General features: G+C 40.7%; 1 protein-coding gene across 1 annotated transcript; it reads right to left on the bottom strand.

Moving 5' to 3' along the window:
- Positions 1-10,538: 10,538 nt before the first annotated feature.
- Positions 10,539-22,556, bottom strand: Defb1 (defensin beta 1). Its single transcript, XM_050137824.1, has 2 exons — positions 22,419-22,556; positions 10,539-10,828 (listed from the first exon to the last, which is right to left on the bottom strand). The coding sequence occupies exons 1-2, from the start codon at positions 22,477-22,479 to the stop codon at positions 10,680-10,682; spliced, it is 210 nt and encodes a 69-aa protein (XP_049993781.1). The 5' UTR covers positions 22,480-22,556; the 3' UTR covers positions 10,539-10,679.
- Between the last annotated feature and the right edge of the window lie 673 nt (positions 22,557-23,229).

Raw genomic sequence — 23,229 nt, 5'->3', positions numbered from 1 at the left:
TTTTCTGGGTGTTTTGTGTTAGGAATTTATTGGATTTAACATTTTTTTGACTGATGAACCTGTTTCCTCCATTATATGTTCAACACCTGAGAATCTCTCTTCCATTGCTTCTATTCTGTTGGTTATGCTTTCATTGGTAGTTCCTATTTGCTTCCTCAGTTTTTCCATTTATACAATTCTCCCATTTTGTGGTTTTTTTTGTTGTTTTTATTTCAGTTGTCAAGTATTAAACCATTTTTCTCACCTGTTTGATTGTTTTTTCTTTGCTTTCTTTAAGGGATTGATTGATTGATTTCTTCCAATTTTTTTTTCTTTTATGTTCACCTTAGCTTCTTTAAGGGAATTTTTCATTTCCTATTTAAGAGCCACTATCTTTATCACATAAAATAATTGTAACCAAACTTCAAAGACACGTGTCAACAGAGGCTATCCCCATTCAAGTCACCACATCCAACTGTTTCCACTTTGAATCTCATTGACAAGTTTGCCCAGCCTTGTGTTTCACTTCCACAGATTTTCTGGTTTAGGCTTTCCTCAAATTATACTACTTATCTTCACTGAGATGAGACAGGTAGCCGGAAGTGGGAATTTCAATATCAAGCCCTTGCTTTTAGCCCTGAACTTTCAGCAAAGTTTTTATGTTCCTTTTGAAACCTGTGTGAGCCTTTTATTTCTTGAATAGGAGGCCAAGAACCTAGAAACGCTGGACCCCGATCCCAACACCACTATGTTCTCCCATTTCAAGCTCACTGGCATTTCCCCTAAATTTTACAACTTGGGAAGAGTACATATGCTTCATGATGTCTTTATTACATGGAAATCAGAGTAGGTGCCGACTCTCACCCTGATCTGCGCTGGTGAGTGGGCTTCCGTGGATACACACAGCAGTATTTGTATCCATTTTTGCATTTTATAGACAGGGTCATGCATCCATGGGCTTTCTGTTTCGTGCAAATGCCACCGTATAAACCACAGGTATTCGGTGCTGAGTTTTTCTTGCGCCCTGTAATAAAAGGGACAGAAGTAGTGAAGAAATAAATACAGCTTCAATAAAGCAAAGACACTATAATGTATTGTGCTTAGCAAGGGTGGACAAATCAGTCCACAAGACCCACACTATTTTTCTGTGGGCTCAGGTGTAACCAGGGCTGTTAGCTATTTTCTCATTGGCAGACTGTTACAAAGAAACTTAGACGAGGGAGCTCATTTGATAATGCATGATGTTCACATTTCAGTGTCTTGCTCAGCTATAGAAGGAATGGACACCTGCCAACTGCCACTTCCTGTCCCGGGGAATGTCATTACAGATGGGGTAGATCCAAAGCAAACCCCAGAGGATGTAGAGTAGAGCGTATGGAAGGCTGACCCTGGATAGGACATGACTACTACACACATGCACTCCAAGAATCTGGGGTTATCTGTACAATTCTTCAGTAAGATCAGGAGAGTCAACAATCCTAGCAAATACGAGGGAGGGTCTCCAGACATTCCACACCTAATGAGGACTTAATGGCAGTTAGTGAATGCCACATTTCCTTGGGGAGGCAGGTAGACTTTTGTAGGCTTTTTGTGCCTTAGTAGATGACCTTATACAAATGAGATTATGGACAGTACTAAGTGGACTTAATGTGTTATTTAATAAATTCATGAAATTGGCAGGGATATAGGAGACACTTTGGGGGTACTGGGGCCTTTGAAGAGGGTCAATAGGGGACAGTTATGACCAAGACACATGGTATGTATCAGGACACCATAAAAATCTGTCTGAGAAAACATGTCCTTTTTCATCCTGCAGGCTTGTCCATCAAGGACATGGTGCTCAGGCTTAGAGGAGCTTCTACCCTCTGACTAGATGAGGAGATACCTACAGTGATAACTGATAAAATCTGGACAGGAGAATGTGGTTGGACATCCCACAGTTGTGAACAGTCTCCTGTGGTTCCCAGATTAACTGTTCACTTGGTGAGTTATATGTCCTGACTATTATGGTCCATTGGACTTGCTTCAAGGTGCTCAAAAAGTCATTGGCTAGTAACCACGTTGATGGTTACTGATAGTTATTTTCTCTCTCTATGGACAAGACAGTTTTCTCTCAGAAGGAGACACATTGAGGTTTAGCAAACTCCTTTCCACACAGTATATTTCCTCAGTGTCCAGGACAAGGATGGGTTGGAAGATGCTTTTGTCTCTCTGCAGCTAGCCCTGTTTGCCAGTAGATATCTTATAGACTCTGAAGGGCACTGACTCAGGTCACTGTGCAATGGGATGTATTCTTGATGTTCTTATAGGAATAGAACTAGCTTCCCCCAAATTTCCTTAGCCTCCTTACCCCAGCCCTGAGGCAGTTGCTCTAACAGTTTCAAGACTTACCCTGGACCATCAGGGGGGAGAACAAGCAGAGCATCAGCATCAGAAAGTAGACGATCTTCATGGCCACTGCAGACTAAGCCTAGAGTGCGGAGAAAAGAGAAAGACACTCCTTTGGATGAGTTGATGGAAGCTTCTAGACAGCTGTTATTTATAGGGGTTAGGGGATTGCACAATCCCATCGGTAAACTGAAGGAAGATGTTGCAATTGAGCATAGTTCCAATAACCAATTTATATTGTTTGCTTTTAATAGCCACTGAGTACTGTGTGTTCAGGTGAATGCTTTTTTTTTCTTTTTTCTTTTTTGTTGTATTTTGTTTTATTTGAGACAGAGATTCTCTGTGTAACATCTCTGGCTGTCCTGGAACTGGCTTTGTATACCAGGCTGGCCTTGAACTCACTGAGATCTTCCTGACTCTGCCTCCCCAGTGCTGTGGTTAAATATGTGTGCTCCCATGCCCGGCGTGAATGTTATTTTCTTCCTGGTTGTTGGACAGAGGTACATCCTTTGAGGTCTGTTTTTTTTTTTCCTTGTTTGGAGTCTCTGAAGGTATCCTGGTAAGACAGTCTATGCCAGTATCCCTTCTGTTGCAATGGTCATAGAGCTCATGAGAGAAAGCCCAGAAGCCCAAAAATGCGATTTCCTGTCATTAGGCTAGTGATGGTCTGTCTTATAGTACTGAGCCAGAATTCATCTGTTCCTGCTATAAAGGTGACAAGATTGAAGTAATAGCCAGTTTTCTAGTAAAGGCTATTTTCTCATCCCATTGTGTAGAACTTTTCTGTTCAAGATCAAATAGAGTTTCTCTCCATTTAATTTGATGTTGGTTGTTGGCTTGCTGTACAGTGCTTTTATTATATTTAGATATGTTCATGTATCCCTGATCTCTTCAAGTCCTTTATCATGAAGGGCTGTTGGATATTGTCAAATGGTTTTACCATTTCTAATGAGATGATCATATGGTTTTTTTCTTTCAGTTTTTTTATATTGTTTATTTTTAAACGCCCAATGGTCCTTCAGTGCCACTACAAGATGGTATGAGAGCAGGTAACTATGCTGGAGACTTAAAAAAACATAGACAGAGACACACAGAGAGACACGGACATGGATTATCCTTGATACAAGAATGCCAATGGCAAGGTTATTGTGCTTAGAGAAAGCTTATATAGGGATCCAAACCACGCATGGCTCTCAGCATCTTTCAGCTGCAGGCCCACAAGCCTGCCATCAAGGTCTCATGCTCAGAGCAGCTGCAGGGACAGATGTTTTGCTCAGTTCACTCCAGCAGGTAAAGGGTCTGAGACAGGCAAAGTCAGGCAGCTAGGGATCTACAGCTCCCTGAGTTTATTACATTTATACATTGATAGATTTTATTACATTGATAGATTTATTTTATGTTTATTACATTGATTGATTTTCATATGTTGAAACATCCCCGTATTTCTGGGATGAAGCCAACTTTATTATGGTGAATGACTTTTTCATGTGTTTTTGGATTCGGTTTGCCAGTATTTTACTGAATATTTTTGTATTAATGTTCATGAGGGAGATTGGTCTATAGTTCTCTTTCTTAGTTGAATCTTTGCATGGTTTGTTTATCAGAGCAACTTTTGCCTCAGAAAAAGAATAATCAATTTTATTATTTCCTGGCATTTATTCCTTCTAGGTTAGTTGGCTTGTTTTTTTTCTAGAGTTTTCAGGTTTTCTGCTAAGTCTCTTGTGTGAGATTACTCCAGCTTCTTTATGTAGGCACTTAGTGTAATGAACTTTCCTCTTGGCACGGCTTTTAAAACATCCCATAAGTTTGGATATGTTGGCGATTAGTTTTTATTGATTTATAGGAAGTCTTTAGTTTTTTCTTTATTTATTCCTTGACCCAATGGTGTTTCAGTTCAAAGCTGTTCAGTTTCCATCAGTTTGTAGGATTTTTGTGATTCATGTTGTTGCTGAATTCTAACTTTAAGTCATGGTGATGCAATGAGATATGGGGGTTATTTCAATTTTTTTTTCGAGACAGGGTTTCTCCATAGCTTTTTTGGTTCCTGTCCTGGAACTAGCTCTTGTAGACCAGGCTGGCCTCGAACTCACAGAGATCCGCCTGCCTCTGCCTCCTCAGTGCTGGGATTAAAGGCGTGCGCCACCTCCGCCCGGCTCCATTTTTTTTTTGTATCTGTTAAGGTTTGCTTTGTGACCAAGTATGTGGTCAATTTTAGTGACGGTTCCATGAGGTGCTGAGAAGAAGCTCTATTCTTTTGTGTTTGGGTGAAATATTCTATAGTTGTCTATTAAGTCCATTTGAGTCATGACATCTATTAGTTTTCTTATTTCTCTATGAAGTTTCTGTCTAGTAGACCTGTTGATTGGTGAGAGTGGCATGTCAAAGTCTCTTACTATTAGTGTGGGAGGTTTGATATGCCATTTAAATTTCAGTAGTATTTCTTTTACATATGTGGGTGCTCTTGTATTTGGGGCATAGGTGTCCAGAATTTAGACTGCATCTTGATGGATTTTTCTTGTAATAACTATGAAGTATCCTTCTCCATCTTTTTTGGTTAATTTTAGCTTGAAATCTATTTTGTTAGATATTAGGATAGTTATACCTGCTTGTTTCTTAGGTCCAATTGATTGCAAAATGATTCCCAACCATTTACTCTAAGGTAATGTCTTCCTTCGAAGTTGAGGTATTTTGTATGCAGCAGAAGAATGGATCTTGTGTTCCTATCCATTTGGTTAGTTTGTGTCTTTTTGTTAGTAAATTGGGTACATTAATATTAAGAGATATTACTGACCAGTGATTGTTAATCCCTGTAATTTTTTTATGTTGGTAATGGTGGTGGTGGTTTGTGTGTGCTTCCCTTCTTTGGGTTTTGCTATTTTGAGATTATCTATTCCCTTTGATTTCATGGATGTAATTGAGTTCCTTAGGTTAGAGTTTTCCTTCTAGTACTTTCTGTAGGGCTGTATTTCTGGATAGATACTGTTTAAGTTTGGTTTTGTCATAAAATATATTGTTTCCTCCATGTATGTTGATTGAAAGTTTTGCTGGGTATAGTAGTCTGGGCTGGTATCTATAGTCCCTTGGAGTTTCTAAAATATCTGTCCAGGACCTTCTGTCTTTCAGAGTCTCCACTGAGAATTTGGTTGTAATTTTCATAGATCATAGGCATTTTTCCTTTGCAACTCTTAAAATTCTTTATTCTGCATGTTTAGTGTTTTGATTATTATTTTTTGTGAAGTGTCTTTTGGGGGGTCTGTCTATTTGATGTTCTGTAAGCTTCTTATACCTTTCAAAGCATGTCTTTCTTAAGGTTGGAAAAGTTTTTTTCTTTGATTTTGTTGAATATGTTTTCTGTGCCTTTGAACTGGGATTCTCCTCCTTCTTTTATACTTATTATTCTTAAGTTTGGTCTTTCATGGTGTCCTAGATTTTCTGGGTGTTTTGTGTTAGGAATTTATTGGATTTAACATTTTTTTGACTGATGAACCTGTTTCCTCCATTATATGTTCAACACCTGAGAATCTCTCTTCCATTGCTTCTATTCTGTTGGTTATGCTTTCATTGGTAGTTCCTATTTGCTTCCTCAGTTTTTCCATTTTTACAATTCTCCCATTTTGTGGTTTTTTTTGTTGTTTTTATTTCAGTTGTCAAGTATTAAACCATTTTTCTCACCTGTTTAATTGGTTTTTTTTGCTTTCTTTAAGGTATTTATTGATTTCTTCCAAGTTTTTTTCTTTTATGTTCACCTTAGCTTCTTTAAGGGAATTTTTCATTTTTTATTTAAGAGCCACTATCATTATCACATAAAATAATTGTAACTTTTTGTGGTATATGTGTTTTAGTTGCATAGAAATCTTCAGGTTTTGGTGTTGTAGAATCACTAAGTTCTGGTGGTACCCTATTGCTCTCTCAGTTGTTGAATGTATTCTTACACCAGTGTTTATTCATCTTTTCTCCCAACCAGTGTGACTTGTGCCTGTGCCTGCTCTTCCAACTGTTGTCGTTTGCACCTATTCCTGTGTAATCTGGCATTTTTCCAGTTGGTGTGGTTTAAGCCTGTGCCTATGTAGGCCGCTGGATTGTGGGGGAGGACTGGTTATGGGGAGGCTGTTCAGGTGCATGGGGTGAGATTGGACAGCTGAGTTGGTCTTGGCAGGACAGTGGGCGATGTGGGGGGGGGGGGATTGGCCACAGTCTGGAGGCAGGTCTCTCACCTGCTTGCAGTCTGGTGGGGACTCATTCTTACAAGTTCATGAGTTGTGTCATTAAGTCATTTATTTTTGCTGTTTTTCATTTTTTTTTAATTGTAGGCATGCAGAGTTTTGGATTTTCCCCTTAGCACACCAGTGTATCCTAGAGGTTCTATGGTGTCGTGTTTCCATCTTCATTTAGTTCAGGAAATGTCTTATTCATTGCTTGATTTTTTTGATTTCTTCACTATTTAGTAGTGAGTTGTTTGTTATCTATGAGTTTGGGTTATTGATTAAAATTTGCTTGCTGCCAATTTTAGGCTTTCTCACAGTGTGTTCAGAGAGGCATATAGAGGTATTTCGGTTTTTTAGATGTGTGAAGATCAGTGTGTGTGTGTCCTTTATTTTAGAGGAGCTTTCACTGACTGATGAGAAGGATGTGTATCTTTGGTGTTTGAATATTGGTGTTTGGTATTTAAGTATTAGTAATAGTATAGACCAGCAGTCTATAGATGTGCATTAGGTATTTTCATTTAAGATGTAAATTAATATCGATATCTCTGTTCCTTCTTTTTCAGATGACCTATGTGTAGGAGAAAGGGGATATTAAGTTCACCTAATATTGCATAGTTGAAAGTAATCTGTGTTTTAAAGTCTAGCAATATGCTTTTTTATGATATTGAACATGTGAGGGTTTAGTGAACATGTATAGAATTATATTTTCTTCTTGGTTAAGTCTTTCCTTGGTTGGGATGAAGTGTTCCTCTTACCTCTTCTAATTAATTGTAGCTTGACATCTATTTTGTCAGATATCAGAATAGCAACATCTCTTTGTTTCTTGGTTCCATTTTCTTGGAATAATCCCTCCCCCATTCCTTCACTTTAAACCGGTATCTATCTTTGAAGGTAAAATAGATTTCTTACCTAGGCACCAGAAAAAAAAATGGATTTTCTTTATTAAATGAACCTGTGCCTTTATCTGGAGGCTTAAGAGGAATTCACATTTAAAGTTTGTACTGAACGGTCTGTGCCAATTGTTGTCATTTTGGTTCTGTTGTTTGCTGTTTGCATTCTTAGTCCTAGTTAGTTTTTCAGGAGGTATAAACTTACTTGGTTTTTTTCTGTAGTTTATTGACCATGCTTATTACTTTCCTCAGACCAAAGTATTGCCTGTCATATTTTCAGCAGGAATGGTGTGGTGGACAGAGGAATGTTTTTAGATTGTTTATACATGGAAAGTTTTTCTGTTACCTTCAACAATGGCAGATATTTTTGGTAGGAACAGTAGTCTCCTTTCATGTCTAAAGTACCTTATGGCTTGAAGTACATTGGCCTCTTCTCACATTTAAAGTTTCATCTAGAAATAAGGAGTTATCCTAATGGCTTTTGCTATATATATATATATATATATATATATATTCTCATTTTTCTTGTTTTTCTCCTGTAGCTTCAATATCCTCTCTTTGTTAGTATATTTCCTGTTTTATGTACTTATGTTACAGAGGTTTTCTTGTCTTACCCCTCTAGTTCCTACAATCCTTTCTTCTCCTCTTCCTTAGGATTCCCTGAGCTCTGTCTAATATTTGGCTGTGGATCTGCATCTGATCCCATCAGTTGCTGGATGAAGTCACTCTGATGACTATTGGAATAGGCATCAATCTGTGTGTATAGCAGAACATTGTTAGCAATAATTACCTGGACATTTTTCCCTCCTGTCACGTGAAAGTAAACATAACGTCTGACCTGCCCAGATATATATTGGCCTGTGAAGCAGAGTGTTTGCATTTAATAATACTTAGAAAGTTGAAAGGGCTTTAACTGTGTGAAACAAGTTGATAAGGTAAAAACAAACTGAAAACATGAATTTTTTTATCTGGTTTATTTGGAGGGTAGGAATTAAGAGGCTCAGGGCTAATGGAAAATGAACATGGATTTGCTACTCTATGAACCCAAGCTTCTCTACTCCTTCCACACACTCATATAAGGAGGATTTAGAGGACTGTGTATTTATCACAATGATGAGAAATGGGTTGTGAAAGATGCTAAAGTCACCTCAGGGAGCACAGCAATTTCCTTTGTTGTAGCTCAGAATCAACAGTGGGAACTGTGACCACTAAATCTGGAAACCGATAAGTGATGAGGGTGACTGGTTCTAGCCTGTAAGAAACCAGAAGGCACACATAACCTCCCAAGGGGAGGTGGATGTGGCTAACGAAATGGAAAAGGGGATCAGTGTAGAAACTCAGAATGACCTCACCCTGGGACCATCTGTGCAATTGCAGAGTACGTATGGAGTCTTGGGAGTGATATAAAAAGGAAAATGTCACAATCTTTGCTTTAATTGTGTTTGGAAAATTTTGGTTGTTGTTAGAGTAAAACTAAAGTCCCTTCTGTCAACCCTACCAAAAATACAAATGAGACCAAGAGGTTATGGGAAAGTTCTCAGTCACAAACCTGCTTGTAATCATCACATTAGACCCCAGTAATGACCAGCTGGAGCAGAAGCCACGATAGCCTGATTCAGAGGGGACTTTTGCAAGGACATCTGCTAGCAATCCTGTGTTCAAGGATGGATTGTGGCCACTCTTGTTACCATTCTTGTCACCAAGGTCTATTTCTCCAAAATATTTGATGTTCTCATCATCACTTGTATTTGTGAACACTTCCCTCTGCTTCACCCTCTTCAATATGCCCAAGGGTGCTACACTTTATCTCTTCCCATTACAATATTTACTATTTCCGTTGCTGTGATCTGCTATGATATTTATTTTTTATTTTATTGATATTTATTGAGCTCTACATTTTTCTCTGCTCCCTTCCCTGCCTCTCGTCTACCCCTTCAACCCTGTCCCAAGGTCCCCATGCTCCCAATTTACTCAGGTGATCTTGTCTTTTTCTACTTCCCATGTAGATTACATCTATGTAAGCCTCTCTTAGTGTCCTCATTGCTGTCTAAGTCCTCTCGGATTGTGATTTGTAGGCTGGTTTTCTTTGCTTTATGTTTAAAAACCACCTATGAGTGAGTACATGTGATAATTGTCTTTTTGTGTCTGGATTACCTCACTCAAAAGGATGTTTTCTAGCTCCACCCATTTTCCTGCAAAATTTAAGATGTCGTTATTTTTTTTCTGCTATGTAGTACTCCATTGTGTAAATGTACCACATTTTCCTTATCCATTCTTTGGTAGAGGGGCATTTATTTCTAGTCAATATAAGTATTCTCAAAGACTTGTTCTTTGTCTTTTTAATTTCACTGACATTTGAATAAGGAGATAATTTCTAAGACAAGAACAGAAATATATGGTTTTATATTAATTAATAGGCCAAAGTATGTATGCATATGTGCAAAACCGTATATTTGCATATATGTGGTTTTACATCAGTTAAGAGACCAAAGTATGTGTGTGCGTGTACAGGTTAAGGAATAGATTAAAGGCATGGACTTAAATCACTGTGTCTGTGTTACTGAGTATGTTTGAGTTTAGCCAATGTCTTCCCCAACGTTAACATCTTTCTTGCTCAGCTTTCCTCTACAGAAAAGATCATCTCATTGACGAATATTACTGTGAACTGAGAGATTAATCCTTTTTACAATGGGACATTCATTTTGGCCTGGGAATAAAGTCACAAATGCCTTTTAATCATCCTCTACCTGGTAAGAGTGAAAGATGGTTTCAGAGGTAGATTAAGAAAACAACAGCATCATGAGTGCCATCCGGAGATGGAAGAGAGCTTTGGGAGAAAACAGAAAGCCGTGACTGTTTTTGTCCACTAGGGGCATCTGTAGACACGGCAGTGAGAAGACCTGAACCACAGATGGTCCAGTCCTAATGCAGACTTGGGGAACAAAGCTGGGTTTGCATATTGTGCATGAATCTTTTTTAAAAAGTGTTGATCTGGAAATACAGACATTATTCCCGGAGGAACAGGCAGCTGTTCTGAATTTTACAACCTCTTGTTTTAATCCCTGGACTTCAGCCTTACACTTTTAAAAACCTCTCCTAAACTGAGACATGAAATTCATTTCGATCTGATGTAAATAGGCTTGGAAAGCAGTTCCTTTATTAAAATACTAATTGCATATCCCTCGCTTGTCTTTTATGCTCATTCTTCAAATCACTGTCAACTCCTACAACAGTTGGGCTTATCTGGCTTACAGGTTCCCTGTAGCCTGGTATTAGAAGGACAGCTGGAGCGGAGACAGAATCCTCCATGTTGGAGGCATCGGTATTGATCTGTTCTGCGTCCGAGACTTGTGAGAGTACCGGCACCTACAAGGGGAGAACAGACATGTTTAGACTTCTAGTTGTAACCCAAAGATGTGAGAATATTTGGGAAATGTAAGATAGGCAACCTGGTAGCATATAAGAGAATTCTTCTTAGAGGCAATTTCTGTGGAATTAACCTTGAGGCCCCTAAGGAAGATAAACTTCAATATTCCAGTGTGAAGAAGGGGCTCACAAACCCCACTTCCAACCAAGGAGCTATTAACAGTTGATAGCTTCTAGAGGAAGAAGATTCTAAAAAAAAAAAAAAAGAATATAGCTGGTAGTCAAACCACTACCATGATCCAGTAGATGGTATCAAACCCATAAGAATATGGAACCATAAATTGAATTCAGTGCATCATTTAAAAGAGGGGCGTGAGTTGAGAAACATGGAGGTGGACCTTGGAGGAGTTGAGGGAATAATGTGAGAGTCAATACAACCAAAATACATTGTATTCATTCAAACAATTAATAAAATATTATGTTGATAAATTTGTCTCACTTAAACTTGTAGGGCGATGTGGTCATGAAGCTGTTGATAATTCTCGTTTCCAGGAGAGGGGTAGTTAGTATTCTTTAAGGGTGTGTCCCCCGTACATTAATTATACCCTAGCAGATGGTTACACACTCAACTGTAGGCAACACTAATTTGACTCAGGGTTAAAAAGAAGTCAGGTGCGGGTGGAATGGGGTGTGAATGTGGGAGGAATTTCAGGAGTGAGGTAAATATAATCAAAATACAATGCATGAGTCTGTCTGATGGGGAGCCTCCTCCAGCCAATGGCCTTTGAGAGACTGGACCAGGTTGGGTGTGGCTTTGGATACCAAAAACCTGCAGGATGCCCACTAGGCCTCTTCCTGTTTGCCATCCCTACATGTTAGACCCCGCTTCTGTTTCCTCATTGTGATCTGTGAGTTTCCCTTTTAATAAAGAAAAACCTTAATATATTCTATTTGGAGCTAGTGTGAGATTATTTGGTTAGCGTTCCCTCCATCTGACACGTTCCACTTCAACTGTCAAGAAATTAACTGATGCATTAAATATATATAGATATTATGTAATGTTGCATATATTATATCATATAATAGTATCTACACAAACACTCATACACATACGTAGCTTCTATGCTGTATAAGCATAGGAGGCCCAAACAGAGGCAAGCTCAACCAGACAAATGGCTGTGAATTGGCTATTTTTCTATACTCTTAGAGCTGTAGAGACACGTTCAGAACCTTCAACAACTAAAACAGTTCATGACTGGTTTGATAGCATGGTAGAAGATTCTTAAAAGCATCCTATGCACAGATGATGGATACAGATGGTGATAATCATGGAATTCTGGGAAAGGATAAATTTTATGAGTTTTATGAATAGTAAAAATGAGAGTCATGGAAGAATCAAAGGTTCCAACTTAATAACCCAACAAATTGCTACAATAAATAAGGGTGGAAAAAATGATCAAATTATCAAAACAACCAGGAAAAAATTATTGGAATTAGTGCAACCTTCCAACCATAGTTGTAGACACAAATATCCTTAATTTTATAATAAAAGGTCATGGTAGCTTATTGGACTAAGGATAAGAACCAACTGTTTGTTGTCTTTAAAATCAAATTGCACTGGAAAAGACACACACACACTTAAAGGGAAAGGATGGAAAATTATTTGCTAAGTAAACATAACCAAAATAATGCTCTAAAACCAAGCAGTAGTAGCTATATTCATACCCAACCAAGTGGATTTTAAACACAAATTAGTCATAAGTGATAAAGCATGTTGCTACACAGTAATAAATGGAGCAACCAGTCAAGAAGATGTAATGAAGGTGATGGGAGGAGTGTAAGAACAAATGGTCAGGATACTTTCTGAGAGACAGATTATTCAGCATACAACAGAGCTGCACCTGTGAGATCTTAACAATACAGTTGCTTAAACAAGACTTAAACATCAACATTGGTTGACATTACAACATGGATAGGGAAATCTCATAACGCCCCACTCATGAAGAATTATAGACAATTAATAGCTGCTGAGAGAGAGTCTTTTGCCAGGAATGAGCCCAAGATAGATTATCCAGCCCTAAATATGCATACGTATAAGCAACACTAAATGGACTGAGCAGTTTGTGTTTATATATGTGTGTGTGTATGTGTGTGCATATAATTACACATATGTGTAACAATAAAAACTACCAATTTCCTTCATGAACATAGACAAAAAATTCTGAATAAAATCCATGCAAACTGAATTCAATAACACATTCAAAGTCCTTGCAAACTGAATTCAATAACACATTCAAAAGTCAACACATGATGACCAAGTTTATTTCATTCCATGTGTGCAAGATTGGTTCAGCATGTGTGAAGTAAGCACAGTGCAGCCCATAAATATAATGAAGAGAAAAGCTTTCCATGGCCATGACAATAGATGCAGAAAATGACTTTGAGAAAACAATAGCCACTTTGCTAAAACCCTGAAGAAAGGACGAATAGAAGGATCATGCTTCCACGTAACAAGGTTTATACGTGGCAAACTCACACCAACATTATACTGGATGGGGAAAAGTTGAGAATATTTTCCTTTAATACCAGGAATGGAATGACTGTATGTATTCTCCCCATTTTTATTTAATGTAATATTTCTACCAATTTCTTTTCTGTTGCTGTGATAAAATGTCATGACGAAAAGCAACTTAAAGGAGAAAGGGATTTATTCCGGTTTATAGTTCTGGGATTGGAGGTAAAACCCACCACAGTGGGGGAAAACCTGGCAACAGTCAAGAAAAGCATGGCAGCTGGAGCAGGGAGCCAGCTGATCACATTTCACAGGAAGCAGGGAGACAGAACAGGAAATGGAGTGAGCTTCTAAACCCTCAGAAGTCAGTGACTTCTTCATCCATCAAGGCTGTCCCTCTAGAAGCTTCCATAATCCACCCCTACCAGAGCCATCTGCTTGTGACAACATGTTCAGATTCGTGAGCCTCTGGGGGATATTCAAACCACAACATTCTCCCCATGGCCTCCTTAGGCTCATGGTCATCTCATCATGAGAATGCATTCAATCTTTTAATCCAACTTCAAAAGCCCTCATAGTCTTTACGAGTCCCAGCGCTCTTTCAAAATCCGGAGTCTCTTCTGATACTTATCTCTTAACTATGACTGCTGTAAAAATGACAAAGCAAAGCACACACTTTCAACACTGAACAGAGTACATATTGCCATTCCAAATGGAGGAATATGGGCACAGCAAGAAAAAATTAGACCAAAGCAAAACTTAAAGCCGTCATGGACGAACCAAATTCTGTAGGTCCATGTACAGCAACTGAAGCCTGAGCTTCAATGGGTTTAGATGGAACTGACCCTCCAGCTTTGCTGCCTATAACACACACTTTTCTCTTAGGCTGATTTCTTATTCCATTTCCTGTATGCAATTCTCCTTGACAGATATCTCCTGACTTTGGTATCTCAAATATCATGGGATCTCAGCCACAACCCAGGCTTCACTATGACAGCCTCATGCAATGGCTTCTTGGGGATTCCTTGAAGGAACTCTGGACCTGCCACACATTGTCTGATCTTCTTAGTTCTCTGAAGAGCAGAGGAAAAAGCCATGACCCCTTTCATCTTGCAGAGTTTTTGTCTTCAAAACAAGAACCACATGTATAACACTTTCAAGTTCTGTCCCCAGCTAGAGATGGCTCCTAACCACTTGGACATCAGCTGCAGAAGCCTCTGAATGCAGCTCTCTCATAACATGGAGGCCTATTAAGTGTGGCCTCAAACCCATAACGGGGAGGCCCACCTCAGTGTAGCCAAGCCCTCAGAACATAGAGGCCCATCCGAGTATGGCCTTGCCCTCACAGAACCTTTCCTGTTGTTCTTGTGCAGATCATGCAGCTTTCCTTTAACAATTACAAACTCTTTTTCAGCACGTGACCGATGTCTTAGTTTTCCCAGTGTCCTTTTCTTCCCAAACTGCACATTTTTATTTCTCCCTACCATGTTTGTTGCCACTGAGATTCTGTGTCACCACAGTCAAATTGACTTTCATCAAGAAAACAATAAGCAATGCTGGGGAGACACAGGAAGAGGAAGAGCACGCATTTCCAGAGGGGACGTAAAGCAGGGCAGCCACTGTGGCAATCAGTATGGCAGAGCCTCAGAAAGGTCACACTAGAACTACTGTGCCCTGTGATCTCCAGCACGAGACCTGGCTGTGCCCTGTAGTGTGTAAATCAGCACACCACAGAGGAACCTGCAGCTCCATGCTACTTCAGTCGCTATTCACGGTAGCCAAGGCATGGAGTCAGCTTAGATGTCCTTAAGGAGGTACATGGAGAGTTCTTTTCTGCCATAATGAGAAAGAAAGCACCACAAAGGAGAAAGGATAGAAGCGATGAGCACCAGAGTGAGAGGAATAAACCAACTCAGAGTCAAACATCATGGGTGTTCTCTCCTACATGGAACCTGGGGCATAAATGAGGGTGTGGAGAAGAAAGGGGGTTAGGAATATTATATCGGAAAGTGGGATAAGAATAGGGTGATACATGGGTGAATTTGACCGAAGTCCATGGTATTCATGAACAAAAATGCCATATGATCCCCATCGTATTGTATATTTAATATGCACTAGTTTGAAAAGACAGACACTAATGATCTCATTAGTTTTCATCATCTCTCATATTAAGGGTACAAAGAGCTATGAAATTAGTATCAGTTTGATTTTCTCAAAAAACCCCTTAATTTCAGTTCATTTTACATCATCAAAATTATCGAACCACATAGTAATTTGTTGCATTTCTGAAATTATAATATATATATTTTTTTCAGGACAGAGATATTTCCTATCTCTGGGGGGTATTTTATCTGTGATTTCTCCTGATGACTGATGGACTAGGTAAATACTCAAAGTGTGTCTTAGTTGTGTGATCCAACTCCATGTTAGAAATCTTTCATCTTTATATGTTAAACATTTATGAACAGTGTGTATCCAGATTTGGCTGCTTAATTATAATTTATTCTAGGAACTTTAAACTACAAAGTAACCCAACTTTATAGGAATATAATTTTTGAAGTGTTGGACTCAAACCCAGGGTGTATGGACCCAAACACTGTCATGTTAAACATTTATAAACAGTGTGTATCCAGATCAGATCTGGCTGCCCATTTATAATTTACTCTAGGAACTATAAACTAGAAAACAAACCAGCTCGAATCAAACTCAGGGATTTGGAGCCAGAGATTGTCATGTTAATGAGAAAAGCCAGTCCTACAAAGGTTATGCATTGAATGTTGTCTCTTATATGTGGAATGAGGGCGCCATGGTAGTAAGAGTGGTGCTACTGAGGCTGTAGAAGGGAAAACGGGAGGGAGGATTGGGAGAGTCATGGGCTTTGAGTATAATCACAGGACATTGCATGCATTTACGGAAATGACACAGAACAAGTTACTTTGTGCAGTTAGTATGACATCAGTTTTCTAGTCACACTCAGCCCTAGAACAAGCGTCTTGTATGACCCATCATAGACCTTTCAGATTGACAGCAGGGAGCCCAGGTCATCAGATCTCTCTGGTTCTCATATCCCAAGGCTGCTCATTTTCCCTTCGTGTTGATGAATAAACTTGAGTTGTTCTAGCCATCCAAGGAATACATTGTTTACCTAACTTGTAGACAGGGAAACTGAGGCGTAGAGAGAGTGAATGAGCTGACCTTTGTTCCATCACAACCTCAGTCAAATCACAAACTCAGTCAAATCCCGAAAGTTATGTTTCTGCCAGATCTGCTCTCAAGAAAATGGGTTTTCCTTCCAATGACCTTCATATGGCTGTACAAAACTCAACTATTTCATCTAAAATATCTATGCAAAGCATTCCGGTTTGTAATCTGCTTAGTTATCAGTTTGAGGGAGAAAGTTCACGTTTCTGCGTTAAAGAGTCTCAGAATGTCCTCGATGCTATCCATCACATGGCTGAGGTCCAGATCTGGGGGGTCTCTGCTGTGAATGGACGGTGATGAACTCTGGAGACAATGTTCTCAGGCGCAGCTGAGCAGGTAGTGTGCTTCATTTCCACTGCCAACTTAACTGGACTGAGACTCACAAAGGGCATTTGTGTCAATGAGTTTGATTTTTCTAGCAATTTTTTTGTTTTATCTAAATTTCCAATTTTATTATCATAAACCCACAAAAATTTAATTTTGTGTAAATATGATGTGCAATCTTGCCTTTTATGCCTGGCATTCTAGATCTCCACCCAATAATTATTCTCTAATTATTAATACATTCTTTGACAATTTCATATTTCTGTATAATACATCCTAATGACATTCATCTCTCCACTCCCACTTGTCATGGGACTTAGGTCAAGTTAATCATACCCAAAATGGAATGCCAATATTTCATTTCCTAAGCATCAAGATCGTGCTACTTTCTGTTCTGCCCCATGGATAAAGTCATGGTATTCCAGTCATCCTATCTCAGGGCGCTATTATAGCTTTTTTTTTTTTACAAGTTGGCAGATGGAATAGCAAAAGTGATTCTCTACTAGGAGATGAAGAATAAAATACATCCCATGGGCCGTGGTGGAGAACGAGGGACAGGAAGGGAAGAAAATACATCCCAAGAGCTGTGATGGAGAACTGGGGGGGGGGGAAGAAAACACATTTGGGGGGCCATAGTGAAAAGTGGGGAAGGAAGAAAAATGGTTAAAGGCAATGAGCAGGGCAAAGTTGCTTTCCTGCAATCATCAGAAAGTAAGTTCGTACAAACAAGAAGCAACAAGGTCCTTTCACGCCACCGAGGCCAAACATGACCTAGCATATGGCAGAGGCTTAAGAATTCAAGGAAGAATAACAAAGCACACTAATAAAAAAGCTGTACTAAAAGATTGAGTGCCATCTTTGATCTTTGCAGAAGAGGTCTGTGAAAATAAATTTTCTTAAGGAGACTTTTGGGAGCTAAGATACAGGGAGAGTGGAAGTCTGAGGGTGAACATGCACAGATCAGACGCAGATGTTGAGACTTTGGGTCCTCAGTTTCTCTGCTGTAAAAACACCCTGAGCCCCACAGGTAGGACTCTGAGATAGTGTGATGTAATTACAGGCAAATTTGAAGTTCAAAAGCAATACAAAGGAATGTTGATGAATTTCTGATGAGAAGATAAACATTTTTAGAGTAGACTACTTTCAGGCTGAAGCGGAATAGATTGCCAAAGGACAATGGTTCAAGGAAAAGTTGTGACCCTGATTCACCCATTCCTCCCACCATATCTACAGGTATAGACTTTGCATTGAAACACGCATGCACAGGGAAGTGGGGGGGGCGGAGCCCATGGAATAGAGAGTCGATGTGAAACATGAAAGAGAAACTCAGATACAGGGGAACCTTCTGGATCTTCCTAATGGTGACTGCCTATCGATACAGTGGGCCTGACCATGAGCAGAGACTGAATGTAAATCGCAGACAAGAAAGGAGCCTGTAAGAGTCCTTGCTATCCTGCTACTGGGAGAAAGTCTTACCCCAGGTCATGGCAAGGGAATTTGCTGCCAGCATGCTGGGGAGGGGCCAGGGAAGAAGCAGGTTCTTCCAACTGGAGGTGTTAAAATAGAAGTCAATGTTGACTTGGAGGTGGGGTGTTTGTGTGGTCAAAAGAGGAGGAGGGAAATCAGCTACATTTGCCACTCCCAGAAAAAGCAACAAAAGCGGAAACCGGCTGAGACAGAAGTCAGTCTCTCTTCTGAATTCAAGGAGATCTCAATAGCACTGTGCAGCAGGGAGCTAAGGCTGGCTTCAGCCCTCAGCGGCACCTCTCTCCAACTTCATGGAGCTTGAACGCACTGTCCGTCTAGGCTCTCCTTGAGAGGGAATGTGTGACTGCTGATCTCTTTGGGAATCTTGGGAAGTGAGTGAAAGAATACAGGGTTGGGGATCTGAGTGGATGTGTGTCTTTGTCATCAACATGGCTGAGTCATAAAAAGATCTGTAGAGCAGGCCTGGCATGGTCCCTCGTGGAGGACAACCTGGGGCACTCAGATGACAGGCACAAAGCTGTCCCTGCAGCTGTAAAGCAAAACCTATGGCGTTGTTTTGATGCTGCTTTGGAGTACATCTGTTGAGTTCCACATCTTGCTAACCAGGGACCCTCAGCAACTACATGGACTATGAAGACCATAGCGGGTGGATTTATTTCTATTACTATTACTGAAAGCTTTTATGGGAACTGGAAGAGGCAGAAAGAATTAGGACAATCAGATCAGGGTGGAAATTTCTGGATGAGACACTTGAGAGGAGAGGGTGGTAACTGGGGTTACACAGTGCTAACACCTGGAGTAATTTTCCTATTTTAATACAGTGAATGAGCCCATCCTAGCAGGGTTGTGTATAGAGTTTTCAGGGAAGGAAGGGAGGAGCTTGTGGAGCTGTGAATGCCTGCAGTAGGCTGGATTAATTCTCTGACCTTTCGTTAATTGTCACAGGTGCACTAGGAGAAGACATGGCTTTGATGGTGGGAGTTCCTAGTGACTGCCCCACCTCCCTGGATTGGTCTGTAGTCAGTCTCTAGGCAAGTCAGTACCTCAAAAGGACATTTTTCATGTTGTTCCTGTCCCAACCCATCCCAGATGTGTCCTACCTCATGAAACATCTTGATATGGTCTGATTATCCATGGATTTCTACCCCCTTTCTCCATGCTTCCTTACATTACCCTGTATACCTCCAAGCTTTGAGAGTTGTTGTGAAGTCATACAAGAGCTGAGGTCTGGCACTGACTCCCCGACCTACTGTTGTTTATCCATAAAATGTAGATATTGATTCCTCTTGGGAATATTATGAGGACTCGCTGTAAATGTCCTATTAATAGGTTTATTTCTCTCCATCTTTTTACACATGCCATCTATCCACTCGCCTGTCATGTGCAATGTCCCCAGCACCCAGGCATCTCAGAGTTCTGCATCCAGGGGTCTGAAGGAAAGTGATAGGTTGTGATAGAGTGTGCAGAGACTTGGGATAGGGACCTCTGTGCAGAGTAACCGTCCCTAATCAGTGCTATTCCACTGTGGTAAAGAGAATATAACCACCTCTTCTGTGTTTGTAACAAGATAGGAGTCTAAATTTTATGTGGTGTATCACCGTTAACTTGGAGAAAGAAGTAATATTTATAAACATTGTGCCCATCAAATGACGTCTGTTTCTTCTCCTCTCTCAACCTCTTTAGAGAAGCCTTTCTTAATGTCTCCGAAAAGGTTGTCTCCTTACAAGGTCTCTTGGCAGCTGAACCCAGCAGCATTTATCGGGGCAGGTAGAGTTACTCCCCTTGCATACCCAGCTTGTGCTGTGTTTTCTTCTAGAGCTGAAGCTTTCTAAATGGTTGGAAACCTCTCCGGCTCTGGCTCTTCCTCCTTTCCCTGGCAATATCCATACCTGTCTGTTTCTCACTAAGTATTTGCTCAGTGGCAGCCTCAGTCACCCTTGGTTTCCAAAGACCAAGACTGAGGTCTTTTTTATGTTGACTTCATTCTGTTTTCACAGACTATACAGGGAGTAGTGGGGCGCCCATTTCTTTATCTCCCAGGAAAACAAGCTGGTCAACTAGATGGCCCTGTCTTGTGGGGTCCTGTGAACCAGAAATGAGTGGTGGGAATGGTGTCTGTGAGGCCTTGGATGGGACATGAAATCAGGCCAGGGCCATACAGGCTTCCAGAAACAGAACCCAGTACCCTCCACACTAAACTGAATTCAGCAGGCAGTGTAGGTCTAGAGACAGCATGGATGGGAGGAACAAAGCAACGGCATTGACAATGACAACAAATGCATAAGACACGGTACAGTATCTAGCTAGACCTAACTGTTTTATAGTGTATGTATTCCCTCAAACAGCATTTGGTGTGCTACAAACCTATGATTTTTACCTAGAGTCTACACTATGACTGTATCCAAACAAAGCAAAACAAGAACTCTCAGAATTCACACCCCAGATCCTAAGCCAAACACATACAAGATCCACCTGCAGCCTGGCTCTAGAGACTCCCAGGAGCCTGCACGTTAATGCAAAGACACCTGGTGTGTTTCTTTCCCCATTCATAACATAGAGGCCAGACCAGCGTATCAATCCCAGAGAAAAATACTTTTACTAAACAGCATCTTTTTGTGGTCAAATAGAACCTTGCAGTAGAACAGGTATTCCTCAATAGTCCCCCTTGGCCCTGGGAACCCTCGGAGTGACCTGAGCACCATCATATTGGCTTTGAGGGTGAGATGGGCTCTGCTCTTTGTTATTTCCAGAGAAATGGCTGGAAAATTCTTGTACCGGCAGATTATACAGCGAGGATTTTTGTATCCTAAAAGAATGCAGAAGAGTAGTTCTACCTAGGAGTTTCTAGAAAGACCTGGTAAGTGTTCCTGGATTCATTCTTATAATGGAGGATCAGGAAGTATGACTGAGCCTGTCCGCCCAGGTGAGGTCATTTTTCTGTGGTTTGAATGAATTGTGTAGCATCGCATTTAGCATACTAGACCATAATAAAAAGTCTTCATTCTGAAAAACGTGCTCTTAAATTTTCTTGAATTTGGGCCACAAGAAGGAAGTTTCTCCTTCTTACTCAGTGAAAGCATTCCCACCCCACCCCCAATGCATGCCGAGACAGGTGTATCAAATAGCATGCCCTGTGCAGTCGGCATGCGCTGGCATTTTCTAGACCCTAAAAATGTGTAACTTATTAAATGCATTTCTTTACCTCTCTAATGGGCCATGACCTACCTCACTATGAAAAACAGTATGTTGAGAAGGCACCTAGATCCAGATTTTGCGTAGAAAAACTGGGACATATCTCTTTTGAAACACACACCCCCAGAAGCTAGCAGGGTAGCCCCAAGAAAAACAAAGCAGGATTTTCCAGAGAATCTCACAACTAAGATTCCTTCCCCAAGACCCTCCTGATACAAATATGGATATAAAGATCAGAAATACATGACTTTGTCAGTTGTTACCCTGAGAACCTTGGGGAAAACACGTCCTTCATCATTACTTCGGGGTCCTCCTGTCTCCAATGCCAGGGACAGGCAGCTTTAGCCCAGAGAGTGTGGGCATCCTCTAGACACATGTGAAGCCCTTCGATTTGACTGGTAAAATCTCCTTGCCAGAACAACGTGGCTACCAAGGAATGTGAAAGGCCATCTCTTGACTCCTCACCTGGTGTTTCCAGGCATTTACAACTGGCTGAGCTGGCCTGGCAAAGGGGTGGTGGCACTTTGCCTACAGCAGGGTACTCAGGGATGCTCCGCCCAGGGACCCAGTTGAGGCTAGTGTGTCTCCCTGGATCAAAGGGCTGTGAAGGATCTTCCCACAGGCAAAGCAAACTCCCACACAAGACCTATCCCAGATTCTAGGGACAAACATCATGACTTGGAGACCCCCACTACTCTCACTCCTAATCCCTACCAGGTTCATTTTGCTGCGGTCCAGTAGCTAACCACAGGCCACTCAGGATGCTCTCCTGTTGCTAGACTCACAAAACCAGGAGGTAGCGATGATCTGTTCCCTTTTAGCCCCTGTGTCTCCAGTCCCAGCCAGAGCCATCCGCAAGTTTCCAAAGCTTACCTGGCTCCATTTGGGAGAAGAGGAAAAATAACATCATCAGGAGAAAGTAATGAGTTTTCATGGCGGTGGCAGCCAGCGTTCAGAGGGCAGAGAGGACGAGAGAGTCCCAGGTAGCTGAGCTGACAGATGCTTCCGGAAGCCTGAACGAGCTTGTTTTTTATGGGAACACTGGTTGCATAACCTCATAAATGAGCTGCAGGGAGGCGTTGCAAACCACAGTGAAGGAATAATGACATCTCATGTTATTCGCTAGAGAAGAGTCCACGTCCTGTGGGCACATTACCTACCTCTCCCCAGCTCTAGCCAATTTTATTTTTCAGCCTGGATAATAGAAATATGCATCTTATGTCTCTAGCCAGCTAGTGTTTCAAATTGGGCATGTCTTCCTGAGATTTTTTTTTTCCAACTCTGGCTCTCCAGACAGCATCTGAGCTAAGTCCAGGGAGGTGCAACTGTCCCCCTGGTATATGGCCTTAGATAGGCTCTAAGTAGTCAGTTATTGTACGATTTTAAAATATCTTATTTTGCATAGACTTTCCAGTGCAAATCTATAAGCAGATTTCCTAGAACATTATGAAGGATCTTATTTAGGAGCAGCAGTACATGGTTCTGCCCAACATGTAAGAACAGAGTTTCTTAAAGGGACACTGGGAAGCTCATAGAGCCATTGCTGGGGATGCAGGACTGCTCTGTGGATGAGCTGCCAGGAATAAGGTCCAGTTTGTGCCACTTGACCTGACAAGGATCCTAGGCTAGAGTGACCTTGCAGGAGACACTAGCACAGATTTTACAGAAACTATAGCCACCACCA

Source organism: Alexandromys fortis, unplaced genomic scaffold (assembly GCF_014885135.2).
Source record: "Alexandromys fortis isolate MF-2015 unplaced genomic scaffold, M_Fortis_MF-2015_v1.1 scaffold_3, whole genome shotgun sequence".
Taxonomy (NCBI): domain Eukaryota; kingdom Metazoa; phylum Chordata; class Mammalia; order Rodentia; family Cricetidae; genus Alexandromys; species Alexandromys fortis.
The sequence above is the reverse complement of the archived record's forward strand: the minus strand, read 5'-3'. Positions and strand labels throughout refer to the sequence as shown.